At 36.9% G+C, this 21,084-nt stretch overlaps 1 protein-coding gene across 2 annotated transcripts; it reads left to right on the forward strand.

Moving 5' to 3' along the window:
* The first annotated feature begins 1,972 nt into the window (after window positions 1-1,972).
* Window positions 1,973-15,053, forward strand: LOC135214376 (protein fem-1 homolog B-like). 2 transcript variants are annotated; one of them, XM_064248614.1, is made up of 12 exons: window positions 2,065-2,197; window positions 6,043-6,113; window positions 7,058-7,229; window positions 7,441-8,025; window positions 9,671-9,822; window positions 10,091-10,234; window positions 10,418-10,561; window positions 11,035-11,240; window positions 11,433-11,537; window positions 11,756-11,872; window positions 12,056-12,162; window positions 12,790-15,053. In XM_064248614.1, exons 2-12 carry the CDS (start codon window positions 6,096-6,098, stop codon window positions 12,984-12,986), a joined length of 1,947 nt encoding a protein of 648 aa, XP_064104684.1. In that variant the 5' UTR covers window positions 2,065-2,197; window positions 6,043-6,095; the 3' UTR covers window positions 12,987-15,053. The 2 variants fall into 2 exon arrangements, with proteins under 2 accessions (XP_064104683.1, XP_064104684.1); XM_064248613.1 differs by lacking the exon at window positions 6,043-6,113 and having other exon boundaries at window positions 1,973-2,197.
* The last annotated feature ends 6,031 nt before the right edge of the window (window positions 15,054-21,084 follow it).

The raw sequence follows: 21,084 nt of genomic DNA on the forward strand, positions 1-21,084 counted from the left end.
TTATTTTTACCACATGTCCAAACCATCTTATACTAGTCTCGAGTCTCATCATAGAGTCTTTACCAACTGGGCATTTTTCCTAAATTGATGTAAGTCTAAACCAATTCGAGCTATAACTATTTTGTTGCCATAGGCTGTTATTGTCGCCGTTATTGTTCTATTTAAACAGTATTCCAACCAATTTGACCAATTTTTCTTGCATTTTCCACGTTCTTAAATAGCGAATGCCTTTCATCGGTCTATAAATGTTCTACAGTAGAGTTTTCTATTATCTCACAGACTTTTCCTGCAGCTCTCTCTCTCTCTCTCTCTCTCTCTCTCTCTCTCTCTCACACACACACACACACACACACACACACACACCTATATATATATATATATATATATATCTATATATTATATATATATAGATATATATATCTGATATCGACCTCCAATGGTAGTAACGAGATCATCACCGTACGTGACATGTCTTAATAACATTGACAGTAATAGTACCTAATAGTAGTTATGCTCATATTATTATCATCATTACAATTATTAGTAGTAGCAGTAATGCACTATACACAACTGCATGAATGACACCAATGCAGGACCGAAAGTCTGACCGGAGCATAAACATACAGTACAGTACACCAAACTAAAGACGAAGTGGCGATTTTCATATCTCAGCTTTAGTCCAATTCTTTCTTCTCATTCTTCTTCTTCTTCTTCTTCTTCTTTGTTTTCAGATGAACGTAAACCCCCCTCTTCCTCTCTCTCTCATATGAAAGGCGCATATTATGTCTTCTCTGTCCGAGTAGTTATTCGAAGACAGAGGATCGTAAAACGGGATATTTCTCTCTCTCTCTCTCTCTCTCTCTCTCTCTCTCTCTCTCTCTCTCTCTCTCTCTCTCTCTCTCATGAAATGGTAGGCACGGCTGATTTAATGTATGCGCATTAAGCCATTGTCACTTTAATTTTCTTACACAGTGGTCAGACGACAAGGACATATTTATACCTATAGGTCTAGTTGCTTATGAGGAGTTGCCTATTACCATTCATGCTGCATTTTCGATGCTGTGGGCAACCATTAGCTACTATACTTTTTGCCCAAATCAAGAGAATTAACAGTCCCCCTCAACAAATTGTTTCGATATTCAAAGAAATGGAAGTCAATAGACTAAGCCTCCCAAAAATTTACGATATAATTACAATTCTACAGAATAAGACAAAGAAAGTATTGGCATGATTAAAAAAAAGTAGTATAAAGAATAATTACCAGAAAGTTTTGGTATTCAAAGAAATAATTCAAAGAAAGGAAAGTCTAAATGGAACAAGCCTCCCAAAAACTGACGGCATAGTTAAAATTCTTCAGATTAAGGCAAAGAAAGTATTGATATTGTTAAAAAACAGTATATAGAGAATAAGTCCCCCAAAAGTTTGAGCAGCTATTCAAAGATCTCAAGAAAAAACCTCCCAACGTTGCGATATAAACAAAACTCTACAGAAAAAGATGAAGGAAGTATTGATATTGTAAAAAAATAGTATATGGAGAATAACCCCCGCCCCCACAAAAGTTTAGGTGAAATATAAGTCAACAAACGTCATGCCAGACCAAAAGAAAAAAAAAGAAAAAATGTTAATGAAATCCCAAAAAGACGAAACCCCCCTATAAACGCCCGAACGATGATGATGCCGTTCGTTGCCCCCTTCGACCCCAAAATAAAGTTTAGGTTAAAATATATGTCAACAGATGTCATGCCAGACCAAAAATAAATATATAATATAAAAAATGTTAATGAAATCGCAAAAAGACGAAAACCCCTATAAACGCCCGAAAGAATATAGCGTTTGGTGCCCTTCGAGCCTCCTCAATAAACGGGAGAAACGGAAAGAACGATGCTCTTTTGTCGCAGGTCTGCCCCGTCCTCCCCCCGAGGCTCAGTCGTCTATAGATCCCCTCCAATTGTTTTGGTTTTACAGCTGGACGTCGTCGTCTTCAGGAGGAGTCTCCGTGATCCGCCGAAGGAGAAGAACAAACCCCCCCAGCCCCCCCCTCAGCGCCCGTCAAAGCCCTTTACCATGAGATATGACCTCGGGGATGGATTCCTTGAAGAAGAGGGTGTACCATGCCGCTAAAGAAGGGCTGGCCATCTCCCTGTATGCCCACCTGTCCGTCAGGAACCACCAGGACTGCCAGGATCTCCTGGGCCAGGTGAGTGAGCAGCGGGACGTTTTTCTTCTTCTTCTTCTTCTTTCGTTTGTTTTGACTTCTATTCTAACCTCTTTGTCTCGTCAGAGTGATCTCCTTCTGGGACTCCTTTCTTTTTGGCTTATAACTCTTGCGCCCTTGCTTCTTTCTTCTTCTTCCGTTTTTTCTGACCTGTTTTCTGACCTGTTTTCTGACCTCTCTTCCGACCTTGCCTCGTCATATTGACCTCCTTTCTTGGGTCTTATAACTCTTGTTTTTTTTTATACGTCGCCAAAGTGACCTTTTTTAGCGTTTTTGGACCTGCCTTCCTATTTCTTTCGTTGTTTTACCTCCCTTCCTATTTCTTTCGTTGTTTTACCTGCCTTCCTATTTCTTTCGTTGTTTTACCTGCCTTCCTATTTCTTTTGTTGTTTTACCTGCCTTCCTATTTCTTTTGTTGTTTTACCTGCCTTCCTATTTCTTTTGTTGTTTTACCTGCCTTCCTATTTCTTTCGTTGTTTTACCTGCCTTCCTATTTCTTTCGTTGTTTTACCTGCCTTCCTATTTCTTTCGTTGTTTTACCTGCCTTCCTATTTCTTTCGTTGTTTTACCTGCCTTCCTATTTCATTAGTTTTTTTACCCTTCTTATTTCTTTCGTTGTTTTACCTGCCTTCCTATTTCTTTCTTCGTTGTTTTACCTGCTTTCCTATTTCTTTCGTTTTTGGACCTGCCTTCGTATTTCTTTCGTTGTTTTACCTGCCTTTCCTATTTCTTTCGTTTTTGGACTGCCCCTTTTTCGTATTTTTCCTTTCGTTGTACCGCCTCCTATTTCTTTCGTTTTTGGACCTGCCTTCGTATTTCTTTCGTTGTTTTACCTGCTTTCCACCTGCCTTCCCATTTCTTTCGTTTTTGGACCCTTCTTATTTCTTTCTTTTTTTACCTGCCTGCCTATTTCTTTCGTTTTTTTACCCTTATTGCTTTCGTTTTTTTACCCTATTTCTTTCGTTTTTTTACCTGCCTTCCTGTTTCTTTCATTTTTTGACCCTTCCTATTTCTTTTTTTTTTTACCATTCTATTTCTTTTGTTTTTTTACCTGCCTTCCTATTTCTTTCGTTTTTGGACCCTTCTTATTTCTTTCTTTCTTTTTTACCTGCCTTCCTATTTCTTTCGTTTTTTTTACCCTTATTTCTTTGGTTTTTTTTACCTGCCTTCCTATTTCTTTCATTTTTTGACCCTTTCTATTTCTTTTGTTTTTTTACCCTTCTTATTTCTTTCGTTTATTTACCTGCCTTCCTATTTCTTTAGTTATTTTACCTGCCTTCCTATTTCTTTCATTTTTTGACCCTTCCTATTTCTTTTCTTTTTTTACCCTTCTTATTTCTTTGGTTTTTTTACCTGCTTTCTTATTTCTATCGTTTGTTTACCTGCCTTCCTATTTCTTTCGTTTTTTTTACCTGCCTTCTTATTACTTTTGTTTTATTACCCTTTCCATTTCTTTCGTTGTTTTACCTGCCTTCCTATTTTTTTCCTTTTTTTACCTGCCTTCCTATTTCTTTTGTTTGTTTACCTTTTTTCTGACCTTGCCTCAGCAGAGTGACCTCCTTCGGGGAGTCCTTTCTTTGGTCGTAACTCTCCCCAATGGCTGTCTTTCTTTAGACGTTCGTTGCTTTAGTGACCTTTATTTTGGTTTTTGACCTGACCTTATGTGACCCCATTCTTTGAACTGACCTCATGTGACCCTCTTCTTTGACCTGACCTTATGTGACCTCCTTCTTTGACCTTAACTAGGTTGAAACTCTCCCCGAGTGGCTGTCTCTCTTTAGCCATACATTTTGCTTTGTCAAAGTGACCTCTTTCAGTGACCCTTTTCTCTTTTTTGCCTTAACCATGCCAAAGTGAAGTCGTTCTTTTACCCCTTTTCCTTTTTGCCTTACTTTGTCAAAGTGACTTTTTTCTGTGACCTGTTTTTGGCCATACCTTGTCCGGTTGACCTCTTTTGGTGACCTTATTTTATTGCCCCGCTAAATGTGACCTCGTTTCGTGACAATTTCTTCCTTGCCTTGCCAAAGTTACCTCTTTCCAGGACAAATTTTTTTTTGCCTTACATTTACCTTACTTTGCCAAATGTGACCTTTTTTGGATTTTTTTTTTTTTTTTACCTTACCAAAGTGACCACTTTCTGGACCTTTTTTTTTTTTTGTAGCTTGCCAAAGTGACCTTTTTGGTCTTGCCAGATTTAACTCTTTCATAACTTTTTTTTTTTTTTGCCTTTTTGAAGTGACTTCTTTTGTTGAACCTTTTTGTTATGACCCCGTTTTTATTGATGACCCATGTTTTGTGACACAGTTTTTGGGTGTTCGTTTTGACATTTACTGGTTTTAGGGCTGGTGGACCAAAGAGGGATGTGGTTTGGCTTGGTTCTAAGCATAAATGTGACTGGTGAAAAGAAGTTGGTTAAATATATGGGGGGGGGGGGGTGGGGGGGGGGGAGGGATCATAGCTGACTTTGCTATAGGCTACGGCATATAGCCAAGTAAGGGGAACTACAGCAAGGATCTATATGTAGTAGATCTGTAGATCAGAAGATATTATATTTCACTTTAAACTGTTATTTGTCACTGAAGTTATGACAGAATAGCTCAGCAAGATGGAAATTTGCCAAAGTAGGCTAGGCTCTCAGTGGATGCAAGAAAATTAAGATCACTTCGATAAATAGGCTCTCAGAAACTGCTCATGCAGCTAATCTGCAGTTTTACCCAAAAATATTTATTGATCACTTGGAAGTGTCATCGTAAGCATATGTATTATGTATTTAACCTCAAGCCTCAGGATTCATGGTATGATATCAGAACACAGAATATAGCAGAACACAACATTCTGCATGAATAAAAATATGAAACAACCTATAAATAGAATTGCTAATAATTATATGTTACCATTTCTTTTGCAGGTAGAAGAAAAAGGCTTTAGAATTGAATAAAATAAACATTTGTCACACTGCTTTTGATGTATTTTCTTTTTCGTTACAGAACCACATTAGTTAGGCATGGGCCGTAAGTTCTCATGATAAAGAGATTTCTTGCACAGGTTATAGTAGGTCTTATCAAGTAGGCTAGCCTACCTTGACAAGTTGATGGTAGAAATAGATACAGCATTTGTACCAGAAAAGTTCTATTTAAATTTATAGTGTTTCATATGGATTGCCAAGTACTAATGGTGGTTCTATAGAAATATTGATGCCTTCTTGTCATCAAAGTATTGAACTTTTTTACCTACTTGGTGTCTGGGTATTTAAGGAGTCATGCAGAAGTGCGATAGGAATTTCAAGTTAAATTGAAGGTATAGGAGTTTGCGGTAGTATATGCTGTTTAAGTCATCGTTCTGAATTCATGACTTTGGTAAAGAGATATGATTACTTTTACCTGAAATCTGTCAGATACAAGTTTTTCTTCACATTTATATTTCACATTCTTTGAATTTTATGTGGACGTCAATATATACATCACAATTCTTTGAATTTTATGTGGACATCAATAGTATATACAATGACCAAACACTTTAGAATCTAAGACTAAACAAGTGGTTACTTTAAACTTAAAGCCTCTTAACCCTATCTATGAGTTCATGGGTAACCCAGTATTTGTTTGTTTCTTCCTTTCCAACCCTGATTTTTATATCACTCACTTCCACCTTCTAAATTTACATAAAATTTACTTTTTGTCCAAATCCCTAAAATAAACTGAACACTTAGCTTATAGTGTACCTTTAATTTCTGGTTGCTACCACTGCGCTGGTCAGGTTAGACATGGTGCCCCTGGGTAAGTTAGGATAAATTCTAGCACAGTTATGACTATTGTTATAATTTTTAGGTGATGTCTAGGAGTTGGAGTCCAGCTTGCTAGAGACTCCCTTCTTGGGTAGGATGCCCCACCAAGCCAAGGTTAGGTTAGGATATATTACTGTAATTATCATTGATACATTTTCAGTAAGATGAATTTTAGATAGTGCATTTCATAAATGATATAAAGAATGCATAAGTTTCATATCAGTGTCCGATGTGATGTTTAATATCTCCATATTGTTCATACTTCTCCATGTTGTACTTTGAAGGTTTCCATGCAATATATTTTATTGATTTTGTCTATATATTTTTTGTGGACTTAAATATTTATTCAAAGTGAGTCTGTCTTGTGCAAGATTATTTTATATAATGTAAATGATAATAATGTATTCCTCTAGCTTTGAAAGCCTATTATAATATTTAGTCAATAAAGTAATAAATATGTGGGAGAGTAAAACTGCAAGTCTTGTAACATGTAACATTATCACCAAAGGCGATGTGTAAGCGAGGGTGGTTATTATATTCAATGCCAGTCCAGAGTTCCAATGTACAATATAAGAATCACGTGTTAAACCACACTTCATGTTTTTTATGAAAGACCAGAAAGAATAAGGGGATTTGTATTTTCTGTAGAATATTGTTTGGAGGAAAAAAATAGATTTTTTTTTTTTTTTTTTTGCAGTTTCAAACTGCAGAGGACAAAGTCTGATATTATTAATTGTCCACTGATTTTGAAGTTGTTGAGCAGTAGCAAGTTGAAATTATGAAAACTCTCTTGTTAGAAGTATTGTACTTGGCATGCTTGCAATATCTCTCTTACTGTGACAAGTTTGATACAAATATTTACTATTATGAATATGATTAGCAGTATGTACATCCTGTATTTTGGCTGAATTTTATGTAACTGCATTCACTGTTAGACTATTCATATTGTAGATATGATTTTTATTGGAAACCTTTTGGAAATTTGTGGCTAAGAATTCTGCATGTAAGTGACTTTTAATGGCAATTTTTTTAAGTAACTGTTGCTAAAATTTACTTAGGTTGTGGAAGAAGAAGGCCAGAAATGCACACCTCTTCTTATAGCTGCGAGGAATGGCCACGAAAAGGCTGTCCGGACACTCCTGAAGTTTCATCCAGATCTTGAACAAGAGGGAACGGTCAAATTTGATGGCTATGTTATTGAAGGAGCGAGCCCCTTGTGGTGTGCTGCTGGTAGGTGGTACTGTATTGCTTTTAACTCGATGCCCCCCCGTTGGGTGCGGCCGATCTCCATTTTGATCTGTAGTGTTGTACCTATGTAATTCAGTTTTGTTCCTCTGTTTTGAAGAGATGAAAGTATCCGAGATAATGTTCATTGTGTTGTATGACTTAGTGTTTTTGTGGATGGTAATCATAGTGAGGTTGGATTGCTTTGGTATTTTAGGTGCTGGTCACCTGGCAGTGGTGAAGATGCTTGTGCGAGCCGGAGCTGATGTGAATCATCCGACGAAGACAAACTCTACCCCCCTGAGAGCTGCGTGTTTTGATGGACGGTTAGATATAGTGAAATACTTGACTGATCATAGTGCAAATATACATATAACAAATAAATACAATAACACTTGTCTCATGATTGCTGCCTATAAAGGTCACGTGGATGTAGTGCAGTTCTTGCTTGAACTTGGTGCAAATCCGGATGAAAAAGCCCATTGTGGAGCCACGGCTCTCCATTTCGCTGCCGAGTGCGGTCATGTGAAAATAGTGCAAGAACTTTTAAATCACGGTGCAAAAATTACCAAAAATGAACACGGCATGACACCGCTAATTGCCGCAGCGGAAAGGACAAGAGGTGATGTTGTGGACTATTTGATATCGAGGGCAGATGTCACCCGAGAGGAAAAAGTGGACGCTCTAGAGCTACTCGGAGCATCCTTTGCCAGTGATAAAGATAACTACGACATAGAGTTGGCATATAAATACATGCTACAGGGAATGAAGGAACGATATAGTGATGCAAACAATGTGATATGTAAGTGTCTGCTGGTGTTAATCTTGTGTTACATAACAGCGAATGTTGTATTCGGTCAAGAATGTTCAAAATATGGCGTACGCATTATACTTAACAGGAATAATTTATTAGGTCAAGAATATTCAAAATGTGGCGTGATCCAAGTTTATTTTTTATTTTTTTTTATTTTTTAAGAATATTCAGTACCAAATAAAAGATTTTAGGAGTTATTGAGAGAATGTTTCAAGCTTGCATTGAATATTTGTTTTTATTAAGTTCACCTTGTAGCATTTCATGCAATGATCAATTGATTTGTCTTTGCAAGACTAGTGCAATGATGACCATTAGTAATTTGTTATTATTAAAATATGAATCATCACCTTTTAATGTAGGAGTATTCCAAGCCTGAGCATAAAACTGGAGTTGAAGCTTGGTGACACACTTCAACAACAGAAATGTGTGTGAGGGGAACCTCCCACTCTCCTGTCTGAAGCCCTGCACTTTTCTTTGTTTGTTATCCATGGTGAACTTTGCATCTGAGTGTGTTAGAAGCTGTTCCTGTTGATGATTGGTTTGTTCATTATGGATGTTGTTCAGAAGGACAAGGTTTTGATTGAGAAACATACGTGACTTCGCATTTAGTTACCGTGTGTTCTCTGTTCTGTGGATCCCCAACATTTCTGTTTCTTTTGCATAGATAGGCCTGCAGTTCCAGTTTACCCTGCAAGGAGCATGCTGGATGGTCTCCTTCACAATTGAAGGGAAATGGGAAGATATGCAGGAAAGTCAAGATGCGTTCACTAATTTCTTCATGTGGTAACACTCCCCTTTTGACATTGGTGAATCATTTTGGTTTTTGGCAATCACCAAATCCTTATCTGCTCCTCTTTCTTCCTGCTCAGTCCAAGGTAGCTAGGCACATGGGGAAAGGTGCACAGCACATGGTCCCTGGCAGTGACAATGTTTGTGCGTAGCTGTGTCTCTCGGATAAACACTTCTGTCAGTATTTAGTGTATAGAATTGTTTCTACCTTGTCTTACAGATATCACTTTGTTTGAATTTCTAAATCTACTTCTTCAGTAAGAAATTGGTATTAGTTTTTGTTTATCCTTTGTGCAGCAACCTGTTCATGTTCTGCTCTGGTCTTACATCATGCTTACCAGGTATGGGTTTTGCAATAAGGCCCCATACGACCTAGTTGCTGTGTGTGCAAGTGCCAGTACACCATGTGTAACACAACTGCACCCCTTCCTGGTTATGACTTGTTGCCAGGTTTGTCTGTTTTCAGTGCTCTTTGTTTCCAATACTGAGATCCTTCGTGGACTGCATTCCAGTGCCTGACATGGTTGGTAGTATAAAGTGCGCAGTTTAGCAAATAATATTTGGTGTCCTTGTCTGGCTGATCAGAGGTCTGTCCTTTGTGATGCTGATCTGTAAGCTGCTATACTTTCTGAGCAGTGCTTTAATAATAACCCATAGGAAAGTAAGAGAAATTATGAAAATTCTCAGTGTTTTACAGATTTACTGTTGTGAAATGTCTTTTAACTGTGCACAGGATCGTGAAGATGATTTTTTTTAGAGAAGGTACTGCTACATCATGAAGTATATCAAGTACTGGCAGTATATGTGCTCTTGGTTTGAAGTAAGTCAGTTCTTTTTCTTGCAGATAAACCAAAAACTAAACCAATCGCTGCCTATGAGAATAGAGTGGAATGTGCGACCGTAGAAGAACTGGAGGGAATCAGACATATATCTGCTTCCCTCCACATGGAAAGTCTAGCCATTAGAGAACGTATTTTGGGACCACACAATCCGGAGGTGAGTTAATGAATACACTGGAAAGGAATTGGGCTCAGAATAATTATGTTTTGTTTGTTGAGACTTCCTATAACTCTTTCTTAAGATTGCATCCCAGTGAAGTTTCTGCAGTTCAGTCATATTTGCTGCAGCATTGCGCATTGCATGTAAAGTCAACATTATATGCTTATATCAACAGGTATGGGTGCATATTCTCTATTTGGAACTGTCACAATGGGTATCCTACAACCTAAAATAATAGACTTCTTTCATACTATATTATTTTAAGGTGCCACATCCAGTCATATTCAGAGGGGCCGTGTTCGCTGATAATGCCAGGTTCGACAGATGTCTGCAGCTTTGGACGCATGCACTTAGACTGAAACAGCTCAATAAAGTCTGTGTCATGAAGGATCTCTTGAGATTTGCTCAGGTAATTATGATTTTGTTTATACTATACGTAAGTGATTGGTGGTCTGTGTGTGTGTAAGTGTGATATTTCATCCATTTTGTTTAGGGTAAGGTCAATCTACTTACTGTTAATAAATTGAATATAAGTTAAATTTGCTAAGGTATTGAAATGTGCATTGACGTTCATGCTCTATTCATGTTTTAGGTCTTCTCTCAGATGTTGCATGTGGGTGTGCAACTTGAGTTTGAGGCTGTACATGAAGTCTTGGTCGCTACGGTCTTGGAACTGAAGCGAAATCAGGAGAAAATAGTTTGTCCCGGTCCAAAAGATGACGTAGAAACTGTAAAGGTTAGCCATGATTCTCAGTATGTTGAAAAGAGCGTCAAGAATTGAATGCTGTGGATAGGTTATGTGGTTCCAGCTTGTATCCTTGAATTTATATTGGCTTTTGATACCTGTATTGTAATTATCTGAAGATTGATATCCTTATAAGCAGAGGAGACTTCAGTGTTGTATAGACACCAGTGTTTCAAGAAAAAAAAAAAGTCATCTATTCTTATATGAGTAACACTTTTACATTAAGTGTGATTATTATTTTTATTGTATTCTTTTATTATTCCACTGTAAAATGAGGATGATGAGCAGAGTACTCACGAACTCAATAATAAGCTTAGGGAAGAGAGATTCACTTAAATTTGCAAGTTTGCCTTTTTTTTTTTTTTTTTTTTATCAATCCCAGGGGATTGTATGTATTGCCCAGTATGAAATTTTAAAAAAATGTCTCTGACAATAATGGTAATACATATTCGTGTTATTTTCAGGATGAAATGGAGAGCAATATGATAACTGCTCTCTACTTAATCATGATAGCCATGTGCGTTGCCAAGGGCAGAGGGTCTCCAGGGCACCTGAACAGAAGTAACGGAGGGAATTACACCGGCACTTTTGGAAGTAACTCAAATGATGAAACTAATCTGATGAACCAAGTTGTAGATAAAGAATCTCAGATTCATCACACAGTTTATGGGTAAGCAGAAATACCAAGTCAGCTCCATTAAGGTTTTTGGAACAGGATTGTCAATCATACAATGATCCGATAGCTAGTATGTACTAATTCTTAGTCATGCATCCATGAATTTGATTTTAAGGGGCGATCTGTTTATATCTGTGTTCAAGGTACTGTACTTTCATACTGTGACATTTACACCTTTTTAATCAGGTTGGTAAGAGTGCAACCGAGAACTAAGTCTGGTCAGACTCTGCTGCATTTGGCGGTTAACCCAGAAACTCCTGTGGACGATTTCCACACTAACCATATATGCAGGTATGCTGTTATCAGAAGTGCATATTACTGACACTAGATTACTTTTTTTCTCATGCAGGATTTTTTTGGAAAAATATTTCAACTCAGATTTTAGAATATATTGTGTATATAAATATGTATGTCAGCGATATATAAAATCTTACAAAAATATACACATATTTTTTTAAAAATAGTATATACCTTTTTTATTATTAATAATAATCAAATTTGCTTTTCAGATTCCCTTGTGCCACTACAACGAAGCTTCTAATAGCATGTGGGGCTGATGTCAACAGTATGGACAACAACAGGAACACCCCATTGCACCTTATAGTTCCTTATCAAAAACCTGTCAGGTAGGCACAGTGTTAAGGCTCATTTGTGCATTTGCTTATTTTCTTTCCAGAGGTGTTTCTTGTATTTTTTTTTTTTAATTGATCAACATTAAAATTTTCCTGGTCTAGGGATACATATTCTTAATGTATATTTAGCCCATTCAGTAAAGGTTAATATAGAATTTTTTCAATTTCTTTTTTCAGTGATTTCTTGACACTACATAATATAATCATGGCATTGATAGAGAATGGAGCTCACATGGATACTGTTAACCAGATGGGAGCTACACCGTTTGATTCTGCAACCACAGGTATGCTTTATGCGTAATTACAGGGGTTAGCACGTTTACTTTTTAGAATAAGCGCATGTTTAGGTTCAATCTCCAACAATATGGTACACAATACAGGATGAAATTACATAAAAGATTAGCCAGTTCTTGGCTGATATCCTCTCGCAAAATGGGAGAACTGTTTCAGACGGATATTAGGGAGGGATATGATAGTACTAGCAACAATAGTAACAGTTTATTCTTTAGAATATACGTATTTGTTATATTGAAAAGCTAGATTTCTTAGCTCATTGTGAGGTATAGTGCTTTTTAAAACATCTTTTTCCATTTCAGTCCACTGGATTGTCATTGTATCTAAATGTATCTTGTAGTAATATGTATTCAATATAGTGTGGAAAACTATGAATTGTAGACTGTAATTTGATCTTAACACATGACAGTGGTCTTTGCAATTTGGTAATGTAATGTTAATATACAGTTAGTAAAGTAATACCACTTCCCTTGCTCTGGTCAGGGAGTAATTCAGTGATTATGTAGTTGCATGGAATTGCTCTCTGGAAAAAAAGAATTCTGACATAAAAGATAATGTATGAAGTTTTAGTCATTTTGCGCATGATAAATTCTACTGAGTCATGTACTTGCTTCTAGGCGTTGCGGAGATCATACTTCGTACTCAGAAAAAGCTAAGCCTGAAGTGCCTGGCGGCCAAGGTTGTCAAAATCAATGGGATTCCATTCAAGGGTCAAGTTCCGTATCACCTGGAAGCATTTATTGAACTGCATGGTCCTGGCCATGTCGATGGACTCTCCAACAGGCCGTCCAGAAGCGAACATCGACTTGCATAAACTGTTTTTTGCTCGGTTGCCGCATCTGAAGCTCTTATTCTGTGAATACTGTATACTACTTATGGAGGTTTTTAGTTTATTTATTGAATTTTTTCAGATAACAATTTTTGCCTTGAGTTTGTTTTTATATTGACAAGTCTGACTAAGGGACACAGCTGTTGCTCACCAAAAGCTGCAGGGTTGTCTGCCTTTATTTGGAGCAAGAAAAAGGCCGTCACAAATGTTGACTGTCGTTTTCTGGTTTAGGCTCGAGTTAGGTTCCCTATTTGCTCTCTTTGATCTTGACATATCTAGCAATTTCCCCCGTGATCACAGGGAATGGCGAAGTTGTAAAATTGTAGTGTCTTCCAACCTCTCCTTGATACTTCAACTTGTATTTGCACTCGGTGATAAGTGTGCTTTGAAAGATTCTATAAAGCCTATAAAGAAGGTTCTTTTGAAACAGGCGAACTCGTATTTTTACTCATAGTATACTACTATTGATTTCAGGGTATTTTGTGATACAATTTTGTCATGTGGATAGCTTTCCCAGAATGTATTATATCCCACCAGTGAATTTAAATATATCAGTATGTACACAGATATTTTATATTTTGTCGTGTAGTGACACTCTGAGCAGTACGTAGTGTGTTTTGTGGCATTTATTCTTGATGGTTTTCGCAACAATTTGTCCACTTCGAATTTCTCCCAGCGTGCCCAGAATACTTACTTCATATATTGATGCTTCTTTACTTAAATTGTCAATTGATTTACAGAGGAAAACCTACATTTAGTAGTTAGTACTCTACCTTTGTGGAAACACCTTACTCGAGAAGTCTTTATAACTGGAAAGAATTTACTTACATTTGTCTTTGGTTTTCCGGGTCACTTCAGTTTACGACGGTTGGAAAGGTAGTGAGAAAGTGTAGCGTACATGTGAGCAAGGGTCAAATTTATGAAACATGTCAGACTTTACTGTTATTAAGCCCAAAAGTTTTTATTGTAAATATTACCATATAACCAACCCTTACTTAAGGCATATTTCTTTGACTTTATACTAATGCATAAATTAAAATTTGTATGGCTAGTTTGTCAGTGGTTGTTTGAAGCTCAAGGAAGTGTACATCAGATGGAGGTTCTTCAGTTTATTTTCAGGTTACCAAGTAAATGATTGATGTAGTGATTTTTTATATCCAAATCAGACGTTGACTGTTTAGCTTGCATTTCAGTAGGATCATTTGGATTTTGCACATGATTCAAACTGTCATGGAGAAGAGTTTATACTTTTCAGGTTAAAAATCATATTTGATATCTCAGTCAGGTGTGAAAGTACAGTTTGTGGTAGAGAGGGGCGTTCGGGAACAAATCCATCCACTTTGGGTGAGTGCTTTCTTGGGGAATTTGCTAAAAGCACGATAGATCTGACAAAAGCTTGAAGTTTGTTGATGTGGTTTTTTTAAGAAATGGTAATCTCGTTTGCGTTTATATAGCTTCCTTCAGTAGTCATAAGTTTTGATTTCTTGTTAAGTGTCTCAGTGGAAATCTTGGCATGTTTTAGATATGCCACACTTTCTTCTTGTTTCAGGATCAAATTTTTGAAAGGTAAAGTTTTTAGATTTCTATGTTTTCTATTGGGGAATTTTTGAAGTTCCTTTGAAATACAGTTTACTCTAATATGGTCTGCATGGCACCTAACATCCAAAGAACAAGATCGCCATTAACATCAGTTTTTCTTTTTGGCTTTTATCACATACGTTTGCCGTTTTGATTGTGACAGAAGTAACGAGATAGCGTGAGAAGAGGCTGGAGACATTGGAGAAATCGAGTTTTGTAATACAGTATACAGTCAGTTATTATATGTGATGTGTATTGCTCCAGATATGTTGCATTGTAAGTTTTATCAGACCTGCCGTTGTCAACAACACCTTTGCTGACATTCTGAGAGCAAATCTCGAATCGGACTCATAGTTTGTTTTCACTGGCTCAAACTTTATTTATTGTAACCTTTTGTTCTGCTGTAATTATTAGTTTATTCTACCAGTGTATCCAGCAGTGCTCATTCCTAAAAACAATATGATTAAATAATAATTAAGTTCCTTATTTCCCCCCCACCCTCCTCGTCATCTGCTTACGTCATCAGACTAAAGTATTATGGTTTGTAGTATGTATTTGCTTTTATCTCGTTGTGGAATTATGTTAGTTGAAGTAATGTGACGAGAGAAAATTAAAGACAATGCCTCTGGAAGACAAAGATTATAGTGAATTGGGTTATTTGACAAACCTCAAGCCTACAGATAAACCAGGTAAGGGAGATGTAGATGAAGTACCATGAATGTAGGAGGACTCAAACTTATACTCAAACAACCAGAAGGGGGTAAAGTGAGATGGAAAGGTAAAAAGTCGGACCAGAGATATACTAGCCTTTTAATCATCTGAAAAAGTTGATAGTATCATATGAATATAAATGTCATACGGAAATGTAATATATACAATATAAACTGGTAGATGCAAGGTGAAGATTGGAGCCCTGGTTAGTTATTTGCTGTGTATATAATATTTCAAGTACCTCAGCCATAATTCAAAGTAAGGATACCAATCGTCAGTAAATTCATTTAACATTTTTAATAGCGCCTCAGCGGCGTGGTTGGTATGGTATTAGCGTTCCATCTCTGTGGTCGCGGGTTCGATTCTCGGCCATCCCATTGAGGAGTGAGAGATGTGTATTTCTGGTGATAGAAGTTCACTCTCGACATGGTTCGGAAGTCACGTAAAGCCGTTGGCCCCGTTGCTGATTAACCACTGGTTCCATGCAACGTAAAAACACCATACAAACAAACAAACAATTTAACATTTTTAATAGTTTATAATTGTATTGTGGAAGGGTTTATTGACCAAAAGCTGGTTGTCAAGTAGTTAAAGTACTTTAGAGTCATGTAAACCAACAAAGGTCATGTCATTTGGCAAATTAGATGAAAATTTTGGAATTAAGACCTCTGTCCTGAATTATATGTGTTCTTAAAAGAATACAAACCACCTCCTATCGTACAGATATGCCATCAAGCTTGGTAATTTTGTAGTTGACTGGTAGAGGGTGAGTTAGGGGGGTGGGGAACCATCCTCTCACTTAGTAATTAGTGTCTTGCTTTTTCTCTTTCTCGACCAGAGAACTTTTTCCTATATCCGTTCTTCCAAGGTGTTTCCCCTGCCCTCAGACATGAGCTGAAATACTGAAATACTGCGGCCCCCCCCTCCTCAAGACCTGTCGACCGGTAGGTCAAGATGAGCCTTGCTTTGGAAGGCTTTGTGCAGAAGTAATTTCTTTCGTGTTTGTGGTAGCTGTTCAACATGTTACGTAAATGCAATACAGGTATGCAGTATTTCAGATTATGGCGCACAGAAAATAGAATACCAGGAAATGTGCAAAAGATTAAGAGGGTCAATGATATCTGGAGGTGTTACCTGTATATTAAAACTAATTAGTTTAGTGTTCTTCCACCAGAACAGTGCTTCAGAACCTTGCAGCCATATTGGAAAACCTGGGAACTGAAAATTGAATAGGATTCTTAGTAAGATTGCGTTTTTTTTTTGTCTACATTATCCCAATAATGGTACAATCGCCAATGATCATAGGAATTGTTCAAGAGAAACTAGAATAACGTTTCACAGGTAAGCAAACCACAATGAATTATATTCACTCATTATTCTGTGCTATATGATGTAAATACGTAGTAGATAAGTTCTACTTTCACTCAACAATACTTATATTTGCTGCACATTATTTCAGATGAAATGGCAATGTAAGTGTTGATAACAGTACATCACTAATATTTTATATGCTACATAATAGAGTAAGGAAGATCTAACTCGTTATTAACAAGGCTTGGTGGTAAGTAGGCCACACGGATGCAGGCTGACTCGGACCCATACTAATAATTTTATATTATAGCAATGGGTATTTCTATAAAAGCATTCCGTATCGTTCGTCCCCGCGAATACGAAAGCCACTAGGAATTGGGGGGTCAAATGTATTTCGCCGTGTTTAGTACCAGCCCCTGGGGATTAATTACAGTCAGCCGAATAAATATTACTTTAAATTCTTGTTCAGGAGGTAAAACTGCATGTAAAAATCGGCCAATCATATGAAGGTCATAATAAGCCTGGATAAAGGTCCGAATGAGCCAGTACATGGTCCGAATCAGCCTGTTCCCGGCCACACATACTGTACTACTTAAAATAATAACAGTATTTGTGTTTTATATGCAAATATATATAGATATATATATACACAGTAATAGTGGTTTGCTGTTGTTGAAACAATCATTAACTAAGCAATTTTTTTTACTGATAATGATTAATAGCAAGAAAACAATGCTCTACTATTTATAAGAAGGGGGAGGGGGAGAGAAACTTGACTATGTGCCCCCCAATCCCCACCTCCCCTTAAATCCGTCAGTGATCGCAGCTGTTCCAGGTGAGCTTCCCACCGCTGAACAAACTTCTAGCGGGAAATTGCCTTTACCCGAAGGCAATTCGATTCCTTGTTATCGGATTACGCCTCCATGCGGTTGTAACGTCAAAATGTCGTTTTATTTAATGTTCCTTTTTTAAAATTCTTTTGTCGTTCTTTTTTCGAAGGTACAGCTCAGTGTAGTGCTGTCAGTTCTGTGGTTGACGAGTTGGCAAAGCGGTCCACAGCTATTCTAGACCCAAGCGTTAAGTAAAATTATAGTTTGTGCACGTGAATTACAGGAAAAAAAAACTTATATATATGACCACACGTGACCTAAGGATTTAGCGGTACTTTAAAAAAAAAAAAAACAAGCGTCCATTCTGTCATGGCGTCTCCATTTCCTCGTCTGATGTTTCTCTCGACGGCGTTTTTGTTCTCCATTCTTGTCGTGTTCTTTCTCGTGCGCGTTTATTCCCCTTACGAACTCCCCTTCCCTCTCGTGTTGTCCATATTCGTCATGTACATCTGTTCGTTCGCGGGTTTCGCCCTCTGCACGATCGGCTCGTCTTATTACGCTCTGCGGACGAGCCAACGCTCTCAGCACCGTCAGTTTTTCCATTGTCCCTGTCACTGTCAGAGTAATATGTCTGCCTCTCCTGTCCCTGAGGCTCATTGTCCCTTCCCACTGACGCCCTTCCCTCCCGCGGCTGGTACTCCTTTCCTTCCGGGGAATCCCTAACAAAGAAAAGGATAGTTTTGGTGGTTATATAGGATGTCCATAAAGTCCCAGTACCATTACAAGCAGTAAATGCTTATAAAGGTACTAGGACTTTATGGACACCCTGTGTAATTTATCGCACGTCTTTCGTGTCTGACAGCTTTTCGATGGTTAATTTCGCTTTACGAAATTCCGACGCAATTCGCAGAACGTAATTTATCGCCACGCAGAACGTCCGTTTGATGATAAAAATCGCCCTGTGAATTAATCATCAAAGCAACAGCAGACCTTTGGTGGCGTTCAAGATGGCTAAAGACGAGGAAGTGTCGTAAATCTCGATGATTGGTGAACATTTATTACTGGTTTCCATGAAAGTATGGCTGCTGTACAGCGCGTTTGGCGAGGAAGGATATGTGAAATTAATAAGCTACAGTTTACCTCGAAAGTGACAGTCCAAATTATCTTTTTTGTAATATTTTACCGGTGATTTAGCTCTCTTTAATGCCCAGAGATTACTGAAGGCAAACAAATCTAAGACTGGACTCATACTCTGTTTGCAAACGGCGTTTTCAAACATTCCTTAAACTTTTAAATTTACAGAATTATCCGATGTAGTGTTTAATTTTAGTTTTTGGCTACAGTATCTTCAAGTTGGCCTAAAGCTAGTTACTATAATACTAATTCGCTAACGGTAGTGATTCTAGACTTATGAATGTGCTGGGTGTGGTTACAACTTAACCTCGAAACTGAAGGAAAAGATAACCGTACTACAAGAGACAGATTAAGTTAGGTTTATCTAAATAATAAAAAAACTTTCTTTTTCGGTTTATCAGATAATACATCGAACTTGTTTGCAATTTCATCAGAGGTTTCTGATGAGATTTAGATCAGATGAGTTGTAGTATCAGCTAATCTATTTGAGACTATTAGGCTAAAGAGGCCAGTTAAGTGACTCACGGGGTAGGAAGCGTAACGTGTCTTTTAAAAGAGAGAGAGAGAGAGAGAGAGAGAGAGAGAGAGAGAGAGTTTAAAATTAATATAGTATTACGTGTTTATAAACAGAAGTAACACTGAAAACGTCTTTGAACAAAAAACTTTTGAAGTAAACGGATAAAAAACAACATTCAACCTTCCTCTCCTATACCACTGATGTGACAAATGGCCCTTTGTTATCTTCTCCCTTCAAGGGACTTCCCTGCCTCCTATTGTACTGTCAGTAACAATTATCCTGGAATAAAAACATTGTCAGGATATTATTCAGCGATCGATACGTCTGGCTGACACTTCACTGCCTTCTTAGGAAGGGACTACTAGACCCAGACACATCCTCCTCGGCTTCCTAATAGTTAGATGTTCTTTCATTGTCATCGTATGCTCACGAAGTCTATTGAATGGCGTTTAAAAGTGTCTTTAGAATTACATTTTCGTTACTGAACACGTGAATACGTATTCGTGTGAAGTAAGGTGAAAGGACCGGTCATTTACGAACTTAAGGTGAAAAATTTCGTGATAATTTGTGAAAATCGTGATAAATTAAACTGAGAATAAAAGACAAATAAGTCAAGGTGAATCTGTAAGAGTGAATACACGCATAAACAGCAAGAAGGAAAATGGAAAATGCGTATGATTGAATAGGACTATTTACGAAACTATTCCTTTTTTTTTCCTTTTTGAAGTATAGTGTCCGCATAACTTCGTTGTGTTTTAATTACGTACTTGGTGATCCTGCTTAAAGCTTCCTTACTAAAGTAAATATTTCCATCAAGCATGTTATGCTTTTTAATAATGCTATCGAGTTGAGTCTATTAAAAGAAATATGTTTCAAGTCCAAAATCATACATTACGAATGCCGAAGTCAGTGTCATGAAACGTGTTTCGGATACACGGTTTTTTGCACAGAACATTTTTTTCTTATACACTTTAACGCAGATTCGAACAAATACATCCAAAATTTCAGAGAAATTTGTAATTATAAAATCTTTTTAAAAAAGTAAATGCTTCTTGCAACCTAAGAAAATGAAAATTACAATTGAAACTTTTCGGGTGAGTAATTTAATCGGAACAGCCGCTAATGATTTAGTTCACCCCATTACTTTCAGTTAATTATGTCCCACCTTATTAGGCCATGGTGATATTTTTGCATTGTTTTTCCATGTATACCCACTCCCCAATTAATATATTATCTCGTTTTCCCATCACCCACTTTTTTAAAACTCTTTGACAGATAAAAGTGTGTTTGTGTATAACTAGGCCTATAAGATGTTTCTTTAACAGAAAACTATTAAAGAAAGTTTATCTGTTCGCGTAATTTATGTAATTCTGTGTTATATGTAATCTTAAGCCTATTTTTTTAAAATGTATATATGCAAAATGCCAATATACATCATGGGCCTACATTTAAATCTAAACCAAAATGATTGAAAACGCATAAAAAGTTCAGCGTGAAAAACTGTATCCGAAACACACGGCAAGACGTTGACTTCGGCGGTCATGCTGTTTAATTTCGGACTTAACATATTTTTTCATGGTCTATCAACTCGCTAGTATTATTAACAAGGAATATTTTTGCGAGAGAAGTGCTAAGTTTATCAGTATGCTTTTATCCGTTTATCCGTATGGTCAATTACTTATATGAAATATAACGATGTTATTCGGACATGTGACGTTCAACTAATCGTCGTCAAGGTACCGCCCACTTTTATGTGTATTTGCGGCAGAATAAAATAAATGGCGTATTTAGAGACTATATATATCAGTATTTTGACTATATATATATATATATATATATATATATATATATATATATATATATATATCAGTATTTTGACTATATATATATATATATATATATATATATATATATATATATATATATATATATATATATATATATATATATATATATATATATATATATATATACACACACACACACCACACACACACACACA

Source organism: Macrobrachium nipponense, chromosome 45 (genome assembly GCF_015104395.2).
Source record: "Macrobrachium nipponense isolate FS-2020 chromosome 45, ASM1510439v2, whole genome shotgun sequence".
NCBI lineage: Eukaryota > Metazoa > Arthropoda > Malacostraca > Decapoda > Palaemonidae > Macrobrachium > Macrobrachium nipponense.